The sequence below is a fragment of the Carcharhinus amblyrhynchos genome, chromosome 12 (genome assembly GCF_965287045.1).
Source record: "Carcharhinus amblyrhynchos chromosome 12, sCarAmb.v2.hapA, whole genome shotgun sequence".
In the NCBI taxonomy this organism is placed as follows: Eukaryota; Metazoa; Chordata; class Chondrichthyes; order Carcharhiniformes; family Carcharhinidae; genus Carcharhinus; species Carcharhinus amblyrhynchos.
In genome coordinates, this window is record NC_137335.1 from 5,873,986 (window position 1) to 5,892,167 (window position 18,182).

The 18,182-nt window shown below is 49.7% G+C and overlaps 1 protein-coding gene across 1 annotated transcript in view; it reads right to left on the reverse strand.

The window, feature by feature from the left end:
• Nucleotides 1–18,182, reverse strand: part of sptlc3 (serine palmitoyltransferase, long chain base subunit 3) — a 79,484-nt gene that overhangs the window by 8,663 nt on the left and 52,639 nt on the right. Inside the window, exons 6-9 of the mRNA XM_080199721.1 lie at nt 17,653–17,746; nt 4,786–4,891; nt 3,737–3,956; nt 297–423 (exon numbers count right to left, since the gene is read on the reverse strand). Coding sequence (XP_080055847.1) covers nt 297–423; nt 3,737–3,956; nt 4,786–4,891; nt 17,653–17,746 — 547 coding nt within the window. The remainder of the gene's footprint in view (nt 1–296; nt 424–3,736; nt 3,957–4,785; nt 4,892–17,652; nt 17,747–18,182) is intronic.

Here is an 18,182-nt window from a genome sequence, read left to right on the forward strand (position 1 = left end):
GCTGTGTCGGGATTCAAACCCGGGTCCCCCGAATGTTGTCCTGAGTCTCTGGATTGCTAGTCCAGTGACAATACCACTACCCCACTGTCTGGAGTGGGAGCTGAAGCCCCAACATCCTGACACAAGAGGCAAGAGTGGTATCCACTGAACCACAGCTGATTACTACACAGATACAAGAGGAGAAAGTATGTCTGAATATTGCGAATTTGCACTAAAATTAGCCAGCCTGAGTGAATGTAGAAGAATGCCAATAACATGTTCTAAAAAAAACCCCTCAAATTCTATCCCCTTCTCACCTATAGTAGTTCCATCAAGACCCATGATGCAATTCAGTGATCTAATAATCTGTTCTGCTATTGGTGGAGGCATGGATGCAGCGTATACGGCGCTGTGTGAATATGCCCGTAAATAATCCACAAGTTCCTGTAAAAGAGGCAACCGTGTTAGAGAAAGAGGCAAACAGGTTTCTCAGGACGCGGTGAGCTGTTAACTGCTCGAATACTAACACACTCAGCGTTCACCACTTCCAGAGTAGTTTTAAAGTTTATTTATTTGTGTCAGAAGTCGGCTTACATTAACACTGCAATGAAGTTACTGTGAAAAATCCTCTAGTCGCCACATTCCTGTTTGGGTACACGGAGGGAGAATTTAGCATGGCCAATGCATTCTAGTAACAAGTCTCACAACGCCAGGTTAAAATCCAGCAGGTTTATTTGGTAGCAAACGCCACTTTGGCACCTGGTGTTGTGAGACTTCTTACTGTGTTTACCCCAGTCCAACACCGGCATCTCCACATCAATGCATCCTAACCAGCACGTCTTTCGGGCTGTTGGGAGGAAGCCAGAACACCCGGAGGAAACCCATGCAGACATGGGGAGGCACTGGCAGTGACCTAAGCTGGGAACCGAACCAGGTCCCTGGCGCTGTGAGGCAGCAGTGCCAACCACTGTGTTGCCCCTCCTGAAGTACCCTTTTTGAACAATAGTCACTGCTGTAATGGGGGAACGGGGCGGCGAACTTGTACACTGCCAGCTCCCACACACAGCAACGTGAAAATGAACAAGGGCCGACCTTTTCCAGCTGTTTTCCCTGGCGGAATCTGCTCTTGCCTCTTATTCGAATGTTGTGGGGGGGGAGATGGTCAAGTGGCGGAAAGGGGGGCCACCAGAGGGCAGGATGGATCCCACTTTCTCTGATCCTGCAGTACCACTGAGCTCCTCTAAGGGCCGCTGCCGCTCGCAATGTGCCGAGGCAGCCCACGCTCGACAGCACCCACAGCAGGTGGTCAACGGTACTGCGGCCCTCAATTCATTTCCGAATCCCCTCTCACCGAGCAACTTAATATTTACCCGGCAAAAAGAAATGGTCAGCGCAAAGGGGAGGTCTGACACCGTCTGAGGGTCCGCAGCAATCCCGGCTTCAGGCTTCAAGTGGGAAAAGCTGGCAACTGTCTTTCTGACTTGCTTTGCTTTGCTTTACAATTGTCACATGTATTTGAGAGACGATGGCCCAGTGGCTAGACTGTGAATCCAGAAACTCTGCTGATGATCTGGGGACTCGGGTTCGAATCCCGCCACGGCAGATGGTGGAATTTGAATTCAATAACAAAATCTGGAATTAAGAATCTACTGACAGCCATAAAACCATTGTCGGAAAAACCCACCTGGTTCAGTGTCCCAAGACGTGCAGGCTGGGTGGATTGGCCATGGTAAATGTCTGGGGGTTACAGGGATCGGGCAGGGGTGGAGGGCCTGGATAAGACGCTGAGTCAGTGCAGACTCGATGGGCTGAATGGCCTCCTTCTGCATCGTAGGGATTCTATGATTTATTTATTAGTGACTCTGTCATATTGTTGACCCCTGGTGTTGCTGGGAGATATGAACAGTGGGGGTGGAGTTGGGGAGGTTGGGGGGGGGGGGGGCGCGAATGTGATGAGGGAGGCGGGGAGGGGATGTGGTGGGGTGGGGGGGGGGAGGGAGGCGAGAATCTCCCCGGGGTTTGGTCTTGGCCGCAGCTTATCGGGGAATGGCTGCATCATCCAGCAACCTGTCCCCAAACCAGAGACCAGCCTGAACTGAGCCAAGCAAAAGACTGAACATTAAGAACATAAGAAATAGGAGCAGGAGTAGGCCAACTAGCCCCTCGAGCCTGCCCCGCCATTCAATAAGATCATGGCTGATCTGAAGTGGATCAGTTCCACTTTCCCGCTTTCTCCCCGTAACCCTTAATTTCCCTTATCGAACAGAAATCTATCTACCCGTGACTTAAACGTGAATACAACCCCAATCAGTCGCCAGAGCTGTGATTTTGCGAGGATTCCCTTTGTTGACTAAACACTGGGTTTCGATGCGCACTGTATCATTCTGTCGCAGAAACATTCCGGTAAACGAACGCAGCTCACTAACTGTGTCCCGTGCCTTCCACATTGTCCTAGGGTAAATAAAGCTGTTTCTCCATGTGCCAATGCCAGCAACTCCCTAAGAAGGGCACCCTCTCCTTTCATACAATCCCTATAATACAGAATGAGGTCATTCGGCCCAAGAGTTTGCACTGAACACAATCCCCTCCAAGCCCTATCCCCATAACCCCATGCATTTACCCTGCTAATCCCCCTGACACCTAGGGGCAATTTAGCACAGTCAATCTCACCTAACCTGCACATCTTTGGAGTGTGGGAGGAAACCGGAGCACCCAGAGGAAACCCATGCAGACACGGGGAGAACATGCAGACTCCACACAGACAGTGACCCGAGGTTGGAATCGAACCCGTGTCCCTGACGCTGTGAGGCAGCATTGCTAACCACTGTGCCACCGTGCTGCACTAATCTAGATTCCCACCGAGATCATTAATGCACACCACAAACAGCAAGGGGACCCAGCACCGATCCCTGAACTACGTCACAGGACACAGGATTCCAGTCACAAAAACAACCTCGAACCATCAACCTCTGGTTCCTGCCTCAGGCGCGGCTAAACCGACTTCTCCAAAACAAAATAAGAAATGGAAAACAGTAGCAGATACTCCTGTACAGTGGGAAAGGAGAGGGACAGATGGATGAGAGTGACAAAGAGGGTGAGAGATGGGGGGGGTGGGAGCCGGGGGAGTGCGGGAGACAGAGAGGGGGGGAGTGTGAGAGAGAGAGAGAGAGAGAGAGAGGGGGGGAGTGAGAGAGAGAGAGAGAGGGGGAGTGAGAGAGAGAGAGAGGGGGAGTGAGAGAGAGAGAGAGAGAGAGAGGGGGAGTGAGAGAGAGAGAGAGAGAGAGAGGGGGAGTGAGAGAGAGAGAGAGAGAGAGAGGGGGAGTGAGAGAGAGAGAGAGAGGGGGAGTGAGAGAGAGAGAGAGAGAGAGGGGGAGTGAGAGAGAGAGAGGGGCGGAGTGAGAGAGAGGCAGAGTGAGAGAGAGGGGGGAGAGAGAGAGAAAAAGAGGGACAGAGTGTGAAAGAGAGGGAGAGAGCAAGAAAGACAGAGCTGGGGGGGAGATGAACGAGAAAGAGTGGGAGACAGAGAGAGATGGGGTGTGGGGGAGAGAGAGACAAGGGATGAAAGAATGAGAGAAAGAGAAATGGAGGTGGGATAAGAGACAGTGGGTAGGGACGGGGGGGGGGGGGGGGAAGGGGGAGGTGGTTAAGAGTGAGAAAGAGAGTATGAGAGAGTGTAACGGGGATGAGGCAGAGAACGAGAGACAGAGGGAGAGACAGATGCGGTGTGGGGAGGAGGGAGCACACTTTTACACATTACCTTCTTGCCAGCAATGTAGCCTCCAGTTGCCCCGAAGCTTTTGGTAAAAGTGCCCATCAACACGTCAATATCCCTGGGGTCAACAGAGAAATACTCCACCACCCCCCGGCCTGTAGGCCCCACTGCCCCGATGCTGTGGGCTTCATCCAGGTACAGGTAGGCCTTGTACTTCTTCTTCAAAGCTACAATGTCCGGCAGGCGAACCATCGAACCCTCCATGCTGGAGACAAAATAACACGCAGCAACTTAATGCACACGGCAACTTAACACACACGGCAACTTATTACACTGCAATTTATCACACAGCTCCTAACTAAAGAGCTAGCACAGATGGGCCGAATGGCCTCCTTGTACAGTGTTTGACTCGATACCGTTCATCGGACGTGCGGCTGGTGTCTGACACACAGAGGGATGAAGCTCTGCTCCAGAACTGAGCAACCAGCCTCCGGATATCAGATACCACTGGGAGGGGTCGCAACTCAAGAGGCGGGGAGGGGGTGTTCAGGACCCCGTCCCAATGAAAAAAGGAAAACACGGGCTCCCCCCCGTCTCTGCGTGGGTTTCCTCCGGGTGCTCTGGTTTCCTCCCACAGCCCAAAGGTGTACAGATTAGGTGGATTGGCCATGCTAACTTGCCTCTGTCAAGGGGATTATCAGGGTAAATATGTGGGTTATGGGGATAGGGCCTGGGTGGGATTGTGGTTGGTGCAGACTCGATGGGCCAAATGGCCTCCTTCTGCACTTTAGGGATTCTACGACTGAGGGAGAATTTAGCGTGACCAATGCACCTAACCAGCACATCTTCCAACTGTGGGAGGAAATCGGAGCACCTTGAGGAAACCCACGCAGACACGGGGAGAACGTGCAAACTCCACACCCACCATGGCCTGAGCCTGGAATTGAACCCAGATCCGTGGCGCTGTGAGGCAGCTGTGTTAACCACTGTGCCACCCAAAGGGGCTAGAATTAGAGGAGTGCAACTACCTTGAAGAATTGGGAGGCTGGAAGGGGCGACAGAGATTGGAAGCAGCAAGGCTGAAACAGACGTACCTGTAAATGCCCTCCACCAGAATGAGGATTTTCTTCCAGGGTCTGTGCGTTCGAGGCTGCCCACTGACCACAGCGTCTCGCAGCAACTTCTCCAGGCTCTGTAGATCTGAGAGAATAGACAACACAGGAACTGATCCAGCTTGCTCAGAGAGGTCTACAGCACGTGTGTGTGTGCGTGTGCGTGTTTTTAAGAAGAATAGTTACATTCACGTGTCACGTTCTCGATAGGTGAAGATCATGGGGGAAAACTCGGTCTCTGTGGTCAGACCTTTGTTGACTAAAGAGGCCGATTTGAGATCTACAACCTCTTGAAGAATGAGGGTGCTGCTTTGTCCTGGATGGTGTCATGGGAACATAGGAATTAGGAGCAACACTAAGTGATTCAGCCCCTTAAGACTGCTCTGCCATTCTGAATAACAGAGTAGAATCATAGAATCCCTGCACTGCAGGAGGAGGCCATTCGGGCCATCGAGCCTGCACTGACAACAATCCCACCCAGGCCCAAACCCCCTAACCCCACCTATTTATCCTACTAAAGTAAAGTTTAGTATTAGTCACAAGTAAGGTTTACATTAAGTTACTGTGAAAATCTCCTAGTTGCCACACTCCAGCGCCTGTTCGGGTACATTGAGGGAGAATTTAGCACGGCCAATGCAACTAACTAGCACGTCTTTCAGACTGTGGGAGGAAACCGGAGCACCTGGAAAAAAACCACGCATACACGGGGAGAACATGCAGACTCCACACAGACAGTGACCCAAGCCGGGAATCGAACCCGGGTCCCTAGCGCTGTGAGGCAGCAGTGCTAACCACTGTGCTGCCCCCATATGATTATGTCTGATCTCCATCTCATCCTAACTCTATTTCCCTGCTTTATTCCCAATCGCCCTTTATCCTGCTTTTGGTCAATTATTTACCCATCTCTTTCTTGATTCTGGGGCAGTGAGTTCCATAGATTCACAACCCTCTGTGAGAAATAGCTTCTCCTTATCTCTGTCTTGAACCTCCCCCCCTTACTCTACAAATATGACCTCTTGTCCGAAACTGTTCTAGAAGAGGGGACATTTGGTTAACATTAAATTTATCAATTTTATATACAGCAATCAAATCCCCCCTCATTCTTTTGTACTCCAGCGAGTACAAGCCCAAGCTCCTCAACTGCTCCTCATACGACAGCCTCTTCAAACCTGGAATCAATCGCGTGAACCTCTTCTGAACCACCTCCAGTGCAACCACATCCTTCCTCAAAGAAGGTGACCAAAACTGAGCACAATACTCCAAGTGTGTTGAGCTTCTTGAGTGTTGTCGGAGCTGCGCTCATCATCCAGGCAAGTGGAAAGTATTCCAACACACTCCTGACTTGTGCCTTGTCGATGGTGGACAGGCTTTGAGGAGTCAGGGAGTGAGTCAGGAGTGAGGCTGGATCTCTAGCCTCAGAGACTTTAATTAGCTTCTTAAAGAGATGGGGAGATTTATGGAGTGAATTCTTATTGTAACATGGGTGCAATGCGAGGGTCTGCTTTCCTCTCTCGCCTTGGGTCTTGGATTGAAAGCTTGGAGCCCAATGTCTGAAAATCATTCTTGTTGCTAAAAAGAACAGAGACTGAGGTGCCCACACTCACTCAGCAACATAGTGCCACCAACACCAGCCTTTTGCCTCCTCGGGACAGCTGATCAAACCAGGACTAGACCTTGGTGTCAGATCAGACCCCGAGACGGAGTTCAGCCCCATCATCGAAACCACCTGCAATCACCCCGGTAATCGGAAAGAATCGGTCGCGGCCTTCTGCCTCGAGAGGCGACGGTCAACTCTTAAGCATCGCCTGTGTGTGGGGCTGTGGAGTCCCACCAGCCCTGGTACGGCGGTCTCCGCGCCCGGCTCCCACTCTCGGTGATGGCGGTGGGACTTGATCCTCACCGAGGAAACTCAGGTCAAGGTTTCGGGCTGATGACCCGGGGGAGAGAGAGAGAGAGAGAGCTAGAGGCACGATAGGTTTGAAATACATTCCGAGGCAGGGTGGGGGAGGGAGGGGAAGGAAGAACGCAACGGAGGAGGAGTGGGGATGGGGGAGAACACAAGGCGGGGTGGGGGAACGTGAAGGAAGGAGGATGTGGGGAAAGGGGAAATAGGGATCAGAATTAGAACACAAGGGGGCGTAGGGTGGGGGAGGAGGATGTGGGGTGAGGGGAGAAGAACACAAGGAACGCGGTGGTGTTGTGAGGGGGGGAGTGGGGGGAAGGAAGAAAGAACACACACGGGGTGGGGGAGCTGGGAGGGGAAGGGGGCGTGGGGGAGGGGAAAGGAGAGCAGGATAATAACACAAGGGGGGGGGTGGGGTGGAGAAGGAGGATGTGGGGGGAGGAAGGAGGATGTGGGGAAGGGAAGAGGCTGTGGGGGGAGTGGGATAAGAACGCACGTGGGGCGGGGGAGCTGGGAGGGGAAGGGAGGTGAAGGAGGAGGATGACGACGAGAGGGGCGAAGGAGGATGTGGCGGGGGAGGAGGAGGAGGATGTGGGGGAGGGAAGAGGCTGTGGGGGGAGTGGGATAAGAACGCACGCGGGGCGGGGGAGCTGGGAGGGGAAGGGAGGTATGGGGGAGCAGGGGGGGGGGGGTAGGGGGAGGAGGATGTGGGGGAGGGGGGGTGGGAGTGGGAGTGGGGGCAGACAACAAGGGGGAGGTCGGTGAAGGTAAAAAGATGGGTCTTGACCAGGTGTGAATGACAAAAAAAGAAACAGAACCGCAATCAGCAGCCACCTTTTGAAAAACAGGAAGTGGTGGCTCCAATCTGAAATGATTTCACTCAGTGTTGACAAACAGCCTCTTCACACAAAGCCCCATTGTCACTGCACCTTCAGGAAAGCTGCACGCTCACCCCGGGACGCACCCATCCTGTGCACTGATAGTCCCTGACCTCTGTCACACTCGGCCAGAGTCAGGTTCCTCTCCCGCTGGCAGCTGTCACCTCGGAACAGAAAAGCAGAAGTAATTTTCTTCTCAAGAAACAGAAATGGTGCAGACTGAGGCACAGCGGGGGTGTGGGGGTGTGGGGGGGGGGTGCTGTTAGGAAATGGAACCCAGCCTCATTCTGTCACCTGCAGGCAGCAGCTCTCAACACCCCGATGGGTGGCACAGTGGTCAGCGCTGCGGTCTCACAGCGCCAGGGACCTGCGTTCAATTCCCGGCTCGGGTCACTGTCTGCGTGCAGTTTGCACGTTCTCCCCGTGTCTGCGTGGGTTTCCTCTGGTTGCTCCGGTTTCCTCCCAGTCTGAAACACGTGCTGGGTAGGGTGCACTGGCCTGCACAGGCGCCGGAGTGTGGAGACTAGGGGAATTTCACAGTAACTTCATTGCAGTGTTAACGTAAGCCTTACTTGTGACTAATAAATAAACCTTTTTCCCCGCGCCCCCCCCGGTCCATTTGCTCCAGTTTATGAAACTGGATTGAAGGGCTGAAGGCCCCCACCCCCACTCCAGGAAAGGAAAGAAACCCTGTTTACCCAGATGGAATCCTGCCTGGGTGACGGCGAGGGGAGAGTCTGCAGGGAACCACGGGTGAAAGATCTGTTCCTCTTTAGACATGTGATGGGGCAGGATTGCAGAACTCCAGGATGCCTATCAGTGTGTGTGTGTGGGGAGAGGAATGTGGTGGAACCAGCTCGACCTGGGAATGGCTCAGGCAGTGTTACAACACTCAAATGAACCGGGGGGGCAAGGCAAGTGCAGGCCTCGCTGTGAGTTGGTATTCAGGTAAACCCGGAGAGAAAGGCAACGCTCTAACCAGTCTTGGCAGCTCTCCCTCTCAGGATTGGGAGGTGGGGTAGGTCCTTTCTTCAGCCTTGTCGAGGACACCACCCTGAACAGTGTTTGAGTCGACACGCCTTAGATCTCAGTCACCCCCGCCTTTCCAACCTAAAATGTGCTGAGACAAGGAGCTTTCATATAAGCAACATACCAGGAATGGGCGTCAACTATTTAGTTGGCAGGAATACTAACTCACATCGATTATCTGTTTGTGTGAGCTACTACTGTCTGGCTCACAAAGACCTGATCTAATGTTGAACACCCTTTCCCTTATAAAGTTTATTTATTAGTGTCACAGGTAGACTTACATTAACACTGTAATGGAGTTACTGTAAAAATCCCCTAGTCGCCACACTCCGGCGCCTGTTTGGGTACACAGAGAATTTAGCACGGCCAATGCACCCAAACCCGCACGTCTTTGGACTGTGGGAGGAAACCGGAGCCCCCGGAGGAAACCCACGCAGACACAGGGAGAACGTGCAGACTCTGCACAGACAGTGACCCAAGCCGGGAATTGGTCACCCTAAGGTGCCGACTGGCAGTTAATATGGTGGACCTCCGTCAAAGGAAGTGACTTGGGCTGTAAACAGTGGGTGAGGCTCTCAGTCACCAAGGTTAAAAATTTCCTTCACTCTCTCCCAGGAAAGCAGGACACACAAGCAAAATGGAGCTTACATAGAACACAGAACACTACAGCACAAACAGGCCCTTCGGCCCACAAGTTGCACCGATCATATCCATACCCACCAGGCCTATCCATAGCCCTCAATCCCATTAAATCCCATGTACTCATCCAGAAGTCTCTTAAAAGACCCCAACGAGTTTGCCTCTACCGCCACCGACAGCAGCCGATTCCACTCACTCACCACCCTCTGAGTGAAAAACTTCCCCCTGGATCTTGCTCCTATACAATTAGGAACATATGAAATAGAAGTAGGAATGGGCCATTCGGCCCTTCGAGCCTACTCTGCCATTCATTTTGATCATGGCTGATCATCAAATTCAATATCCTGATCTCGCCTTCCCCCCATATCCCTTGATCCCTTTAGCCCAAGAGCTGTATAGAGTCACGGAGGTTTACAGCATGGAAACAGGCCCTTCGTCCCAACTTGTCCATGCTGCCCTTTTCTCTTAACCACTAGTCCCAATTGCATGTGTTTGGCCCATATCCCTCTATACCCATCTTACCCATGTAACTGTCTAAATGCTTTTTAAAAGACAAAATTGTACCCACCTCTATTATTGCCTCTGGCAGCTTGTTCCAGACACTCACCGCCCTCTATGTGAAAAAATTGCCCCCCTGGACCCTTCTGTATCTCTCCCTTCTCACCTTAAACCTATGCTCTTTCATTTTAGAGTCCCCTACTTTTGGGAAAAGACGTTGACTACCTAGCTGATCTATATTTTATAGGCTTCTATAAGATCATTCTTAAGCCTCCTACACTCCAGGGAAAAAAGTCCCAGTCTATCCAGCCTCTCCTTATAACTCAAACCATCAAGTCCCCGTAGTATCCTAGTAAATCTTTTCTGCACTCTTTCTAGTTTAATAATATCCTTTCTATAAATCGGGTGACCAGAACTGTACACAGTATTCCAAGTGTGACCTTACCACACAATGTTTTGACCTCAACTACTTCCTCTGGTGGTGAATGCCAGATATTTACCACCCTCTGGGTAAGGAAATTTCTCCTCATCTCTAACCCTATGAGAAATCCTGGTTCTGGCCTCCCCCACCATCGGGAACACAATTGCAGTGAGTCCTGAAATGGCGAATCCTGGCCTGCGGGGCGTTTCCAGAATTTTCCGTCTCATTTTCACAACCTCCAAGCTGAAGGATCTTTTTCAGTCCAAATATTCATAGACATCATAGCAACCCCACAGTGCAAAAAGAGGCCATTCGGCCCATCGGATCTGCACTGACCACAATCCCACCCAGGCCCTACCCTAATTTCCCTACATATTTTACCCACTAACCCCTCTAACCTATGCATCTCAGGGCACTAAGGAGCAATTTTAGCATGGTCAATCAGCCTAACCTGCACATCTTTGGACTATTCTTGATGCATCAAGCAGTGGCTGAGTGACAGCGACAGGCTCCAACAGTTTACATCATTATAATGTTCATAATGTCATTTTAGACGGTAACAGCCAGTGCCAAAGCAGCGTATTACACGTTCCCTCCATGTCATTCCCTATTTTCTGTTGGGAGAGGGCCCCACATCCGGAAAAACAACATATCCCGGCGTCAAGTCAGAGGCAAACAAATACTGACTTGCTGTCAGAAACTGAGAAACAGTGGGAACAAAGTGCACCTGTCTGAACTGTGATCCAGATAGAAAGTTCTGGAGCTACCCAACATGTTAGACAGTTTACACGCTTCCACCCCAGAGGAGGGGGGCTGGGAGGTAGGGCCAGTAAAATAGTAATGGAGTGGGGGGGCAGGGGTGGGAAATCACAGAATTATAGAGGTTACATAAGAACATAAGAAATAGGAGCAGGAGTAGGCCATCTGGCCCCTCGAGCCTGCCCCGCCATTCAATAAGATCATGGCTGATCTGTCGTGTCTCAGTTCCACATTCCCGCCCCCTCCCCATAACCCTTAATCCCCTCGCTTATCAAAAACCCATCAACCCGCGTCTTAAAAATATTTAGCGAGGTAGCCTCCACCACTTCAACGGGCAGAGAATTCCAGAGATTCACCACCCTTTGAGTGAAGAAGTTCTTCCTCAACTCCGTTCTAAACCGCCCCCCCTTCATCCTGAGGCTGTGCTCTCTAGTCCTAGAACTTAGGTTTACTGCATGGAAACAGCCCTTCGGCCCAACTTGTCCATGCCACGCTTTTTTTTTGTTGGGATAGTTCCCCCATGCCATCTGGCCAGTTTGGGGAGATGTTTTTGGAGTAGTGGGCAGTGAGGTCGACTGGGGGTGCCCCTCCATTCCCCATTTAGGGATTGGGCAGCCTGTTGCAAGCTTAAAGGCCCCGTCAATCAATGAATCATAACTATAAGGAGAGACTACACAGGCTTGGATTGTTTTCTCTAGAGCTGAGAAGGCCGAGGGGGGACGGGATTGAGGCGTACAAGATTCTGAGGGGTAGGTACAGGGTGAGTAGGGAGCAGCTGTTCTCTTTGGCTGAGGGGTCACTCATGAGGGGGCACAGCTTCAGGGTGAGTTAGTGTTTCTCCACCTCACTCCTGAGAGATTTTTGGATCTAATTCTTAGACTCAGTCCTCTCATCCTAATTCCCCAACACATTGGACTAGTTTCTCCCAATCCACCCTATCTGTTCCTGCTCACGTTTTGAATACTGATTAAATCACCCCTTAACTTTCTAAATTCCAGAAGATACAATCCTAGATTGTGTAATCCTAGAATCCCTACAGTGCAGAAGGTGACCATTCGGCCCATTGAGTCTGCACCAACAACAATCCCACCCAGGCCCTTAGCCAGCTTATTTACTCCAGCTAGTCCCTTGACGCTAAGGGGCAATTTATCAAGGCCAATCCGCCTAACCCGCACATCTTTGGGCTGTGGGAGGAAACCCGGAGAAAACCCGGGAGTCTGCATGTTCGCCTGGCAGACACTGGGAGAACATGCAGACTCCACCCAAGACCAGAATCAAACCCCCGGGTTCCCTGGCGCTGTGAGGCAGTGGTGCTACCATGCCACCTCAAGGGTCATTTTACGAAGCTGCTGGCATTTTGCCGATGGCAGTGCTTTGCCATCGGGGGGGGGGTCTTCAGTTTGACGGAGACGGATTCCCGGTGACGGCCCAGGTGGGATTCTGAATTGGATAATCAGCCGTGATCATAATGAATGGTGGAGCAAGCTTGAAGGGCCGAACGGCCTTCTCTTGCCCCGACTGACTTTGAAGGGGTTGAGGTGGACGTGCACGTTGTTCGGACTCAACTCTCACTACCTACAGACTAAGAACTTGGCTTTCACCCAGGGTCAGATATTAACTGTACGCAGAAATCAAGAATGATGCCTTAACTCACTGCTGTGAGCGTGGAACGGTGCTGCACTGATCCCAAGTCACACTGCAAATCGTGTGATGTCAAAAATATTGGCGCATCATGGGGGGGACTTCCTCACGGACTGCAGCAGATCAAGGTGATGGCTCACCGTCATCTTCCCGAGGGCAACGTTGGGATGGATGGAACAGGCTGACCTTGCCAGCGACTTACCCAAACCGCGAATGAATTTTAGTAAAATCCACGGGCACACGCCAGCCAACAGAAAAACTGGTCTATCAACTTTTAGAGGTATAAAGGAATGAGTGAAATCACGGGACATTCCGATATCCAAGTCTGCACATAACCTTTCAGTCACAATTTCCAACGTCAAATCTTTAGGCCTTTTCTCTGTCTAGGAGGAGGAATCTCGCTGAAAACGAGTAGGGGGGTGGGGGGGGGGGGGGGGGAGCATAACAGATACAACTGAACTGCCCAAAGGATAATCAAATAATCAGTGAAAATCTTGTTGTTTTAAACATGTGTAACACTTTAGTGAGCTCACACTTGGAACACTCTGCATGGTTCTGTTCTCTATTGTAAAGAGGAAATACAGAAGAAGATACAAAGCAAGGAATGACACTAGGCCTGAGAGTTAAGCTGGGGTGGGGGGGAGGGAGGGGGTCACAGATTGGCCTCCTCCCCTTGCGTTGGAACCAGTCAGGCTGTGTGTTGGTTTTGGCTCCTTGACAGATTGTCCCTCCGCCCTTTCTCCGTAGCCCTGCCAGCTTTCTCTCTCGAGATAATTACCCAACTTTCTTTCGCAAGCCATGATTAAACCTCCACAATGCTGTCAGGCAGCATATCTCAGATCTTAACCACTTGCCATGTTTTAAAAAAAACAATTCCCCTCCCATCATCTTTGCTTCTTTTGCCATTTCCTCTGATGGCGGTTGACCAGGCTGTTTTTTTTAATTCATTCATGGGACAATAGGTCTTTTCTACAGACCAGCATTTATTGCCCATCCCTAGTTGCCCTTGGAGAGCAATTGAGAGTCAACCACATTGCTGTGGGTCTGGAGTCACATGTAGGTCAGACCAGATAAGGACGGCAGATTTCCTTCCCTAAAGAACATTCGTTTCCAGGATGGGATTTTCTGACAATGGTTTCATGGTCATCAGTAGATTCTTAACTCCAGAATTTTATTTTATTGAATTCAAATTCCACCATCTGCTGTGGGGGGATTCGAACCCAGGTCTCCAGAACATTTTTGGATTAACAGTCTAGTGATAATCCCACTATAAAGACAGGGTGAGCAGACGGGATGAGTGGGGAGCAGCTGTTCCCCTTGGCTGAGGGATCAATCACGAGGGAGCACAGTTTGAGAGTGAGGGGTGGGAGATTCAGAGGGGGCTTGAGAAAAAAAAAAATCACTCAGAGGGTGGTGAGAGTCTGGAATGAACTCCCTGCGAAGGTGGAAACCTTACAATCTTTAAAAAATATTTGGATGAGCACTTGAAACACAACATTCAAGGGTATGGGACAAGTGCTGAAAAATGGGATTAGCACGCTTTTAGCGGTAGTTATTGTCGGTGCAGACTCGATGGGCCTTTTCTACACTGTATGGCTCCCTGACTATAAAAGAGGGGCAGAGAGGTATAGGGAGGAAATTCCAGAGTTTACAGCCTCAGCAGCTGAAGGCACTTCACCAATGGCGGAGCAATTAAAAGCCCAGGGTTCTCAAGAGGCCAGAATTAATCAGTGAGACCCACTTCTAGTTTATTTCCATTTATAAATTGTTCATTGCCAGCGGGTCACGTCTGGTTTAGCCAGTGCTAACCACATGAACCACGGCAGGACGTGGAAGTCAGCCTGTGACGCTGACACATCTAAGTCAGAAACAGTGGAGACATCTCGGAGGGACTGGAGGAGCTACATGAAGTGTTTGGGTACAGCACGGTGGCACAGCGGTTAGCACTGCTGCTTCACAGCATCAGGGGCCTGGGTTCAATTCCCATTTAAGACTCAGATAAGGAGGGATTACTTCTCTCAGTGAGTGGCTAGACTTTGCATTCTTTACCCTAGAGGGCTGTGGAGGTTCAATCATTGAGTATGTTTAACAGAGGTAGTCTCACAGAGAAATATAGCATGGAAGCAGGCCCTTCGGCCCAACTGGTCCATGCTGTCCACCAAAACTAGTCACAGTTGCCCACATTTGGTCCATATCCCTCTAATCCTTTCCCGTCCATGTACTTGTCCAAAAGCTTTTTCCATTGTTACTGTTGAAGCTGATTCAACCACTTTCACTGGCAGCTCATTCCATACGTGCGCCATCCTCTGTGTGACGAAGTTGCCCTTCAGGTCCCTTTTAAATCTTTCCCCTCTCACCTAAAACCGACGCCCTCTAGTTTTAAATTCACCTCCCCCAGGACAAAGACTCTGTGCGCTCATCCTATCGATGTCCCTCATGATTTTATACACCTCAATAAGATCACCCCTCATTCTCCTACGTGTCACGGTGGCTCAGTGTGGTCAGTGCTGCTGCCTCACAGTGCCAGGGACTTGGGTTCGATTCCCAGCTTGGGTCACCGTCTGTGCAGAGTTTGCACTTTCTCCCCGTATCTGCGTGGGTTTCCTCCGGGTGCTCCAACAGTCCGAACGACGTGCTGGCTGGGTGCCTCGGCCATGCTAAAGTTTCTCTCAGTGTACCCGAACAGGTGGTGGAGTGTGACGACGAGGGGATTTTCACAGTAACTCCAATGCAGTGTTAATGTCAGCCTACTTGTGAAACTAATAAACAAACTTAAATTTAGACCAGAATTCTCCTATCCCACCACGGGAATTTTAGTGGGCGGATTGCGGACAATGTGAAATCCCATTGATAGTCAGGTGGGAATTTCTGGCTTTTAAATCATTGTGGTCAGAGAATTCCACCCTTCATGTTCAAAGATGTCTCAAGATATGGGAATAGTGTTGGTTGGCATTGAGGTAGAAGATGATCAAGTTGAATGGAGGGCTAGATTCAAGGGGCTGAATGGCCTATTCCTGTTTGCAGTAACAAATGAAAAGTACATCATGAACTTTTAAGAGTTATAAAAGTGCAAAAGTCAGGCACCCCCTGCACTTTCATCCTCAGATCTGAGCAACATTGAGTTGGTTATATAATCATTGAATCTATTCACCAGTTGAAAAACCCCCAGGTGGCCTCCACAACAACAAAAACACCAACATCACACAAAAAAAAATGCCACATCACCCAGCGGGATTGTGACGGCCTTGCATTACCGACTAGTGTTCAAAACTGACATGGTAACCATTAAAAAAAACAATTACGTTCTACTGGTAAAGATTAGTCAGTCTTAAAGGAGTACAGCTTGGCGGGAGGCCATTTGGCCCATTGAGTTTGATCCCATTCCTCTGAAGAGCAGTCCGGTTAATCCCACTGGCCGTATTTTTGATGTTATTGCCACAATTGTCGTGTCAAAACTGACTGAAAGCAGGGAAAAGGTGAACGTCTTGGAAAAATTGAACTAAAGAATGTATCACAATGGAAGGCAGTTGTATTGGACCCTAGAAATGTGAACTGTATCGTGTAAAATATGGGTTGGTTAATGTGTTAATGTCACTGAGCTAGTGATGCAGGGACCCGGATTAACTTCTTTTTTGCTTATTTTATTTGTCACAAGTAGGCTTACACCAACAGTGCAATGAAGTTATTGTGAAAATCCTCTATTCGCCACACTCCAGTGCCTGTTCGGATACACCCATGGAGAATTTTGCACGATCAATGCACCTAACCTGTCCCTCATCCCAAGAAAAACTTTATCCGTCAGGGGGAGTTGTCGGAGATTTGGAAGGCGCTGCCTGAAAGGGCAGAGGGATCAACAGTAACATTCAGAGAATTCGATAAAATCGCAGGAGTGCGGAGGGGAATACAGAAATGTTAAAGCAACTCAACCAAAGACACATCAATTGGCATGATGGGCTGAATTCCATGGCTCAACGAAAGTCATAAACCTAAACTGAGGGTCAGGTGAAATGGAACAATGTTTAAAAGTTATCAACCCTTAAACTACCGGTGCGAAGGTTAATTAATTCCCTACATTATCATCTCTCCTCACTACATCCTCATCAGCTCCTTCAAACTAGCTCCACAATTTTAAACCTCAAAAGTAAGATACCCAAAAGTGTGACATGGTGTACCAAATGACAAGAACAGTTTCTTTCTTGCTACCTTCAGACTTTTGAATGGACCTATCTTATATTGAGTTGATCTTTCTCTACACCCTAGCTATGACTGTAACGCTACATTCTGCACTCTCTCCTTTCCTTCTCTATGAAGGGTTATGTTTTGTCTGTACAGCACGCAAGAAACAATACTTTTCACTGTATCCCAATACACGTGACAATAATAAATCAAATCAAATTGCATTTTCACAACATTATCACATAAAGGCAAAAATGATGGTACATAGCGGACTCTTCGCAACAAAAGAGAGATCTATCCCAACAGAGGAAAAGCAAAAAAAATTTTGCGTGGTGGTGAATGGCTAAAGCAGAAAGTTACTGATTAGAAAGGAGAAACTTTTACAGATGCACCACAGAAAGTTTCCTTTCCGGATGTCTCACAGCTTAGTATGGCTCCTGCTCTGCCCCAGACTGAAAGGATCTACAAAGAGTTGTGAATGTAGCCCAATCCATCAGGCAAACCAGGCTCCCATCCATTGATTCCGTCTACACTTCCCACTGCCTCAGAAAAGCAGCCAGCATAATTAAGGACCCCACTTACCCCGGGCATTCTCTCTTCCACCTTCTTCCATTGGGAAAAAGATATAAAAGTCTGAGTTCACGTAGCAACCGGTTCAAGAATAGATTCTTCCCGGCTGCCATCAGACTTTTGAATGGACCTACCTCGCATTAAGTTGATCTTTCTCTACACCCTAGCTATGACCGTAACACTACATTCTGCACACTCTCCTTTCCTTCTCTATGAATAGTATGCTTTGTCCGTACAGCACGCAAAAAACAATACTTTTCACTGTATACCAATACATGCGACAATAATAAATCAAATCGAAAGTAGTGCAAGAGCGGGGAAACGTCGTGACTCACTGTTATGTTTGAACACGCGGATGGTGGCTCCCGACAAGCGTGCGCCCAGGACCAGAGATGTGTGGTTCAGCTCATCACTCAAAATCAGGCAGCCCTGGAGAAAGGGAGAAGCGGAGAGGATAAAATATCCTGGTAGCTTATGCTCTGCCTCACTTCAGCACGAAGCAGCAACTGCAATAAAGAACCTGGTGAACTGGTGCGGCGACAATAATCTCTCCCTCAATGTCAACAAAATGAAAGAGATAGTCATCGACTTCAGGAAGCATAGTTTGAGAACATGCCCCTGTCTACATCAATGGGGGGGCGAAGTAGAAAAGGTTGAGAACTTCAAGTTTCTAGGAATCCAGATCACCAACCTGTCCTGGTTCCCCCCACACTGACACGATAGCGAAGAGACTAAGAAAATTTGGCATGTCAGCTACGACTCTCACCAACAGATACACCATCGAAAGTATTCTTTCTGGTTGTAACACAGCTTGGTATGGCTCCTGCTCTGCCCAAGATCGCAAGGAACTACAAAAGGTTGTGAA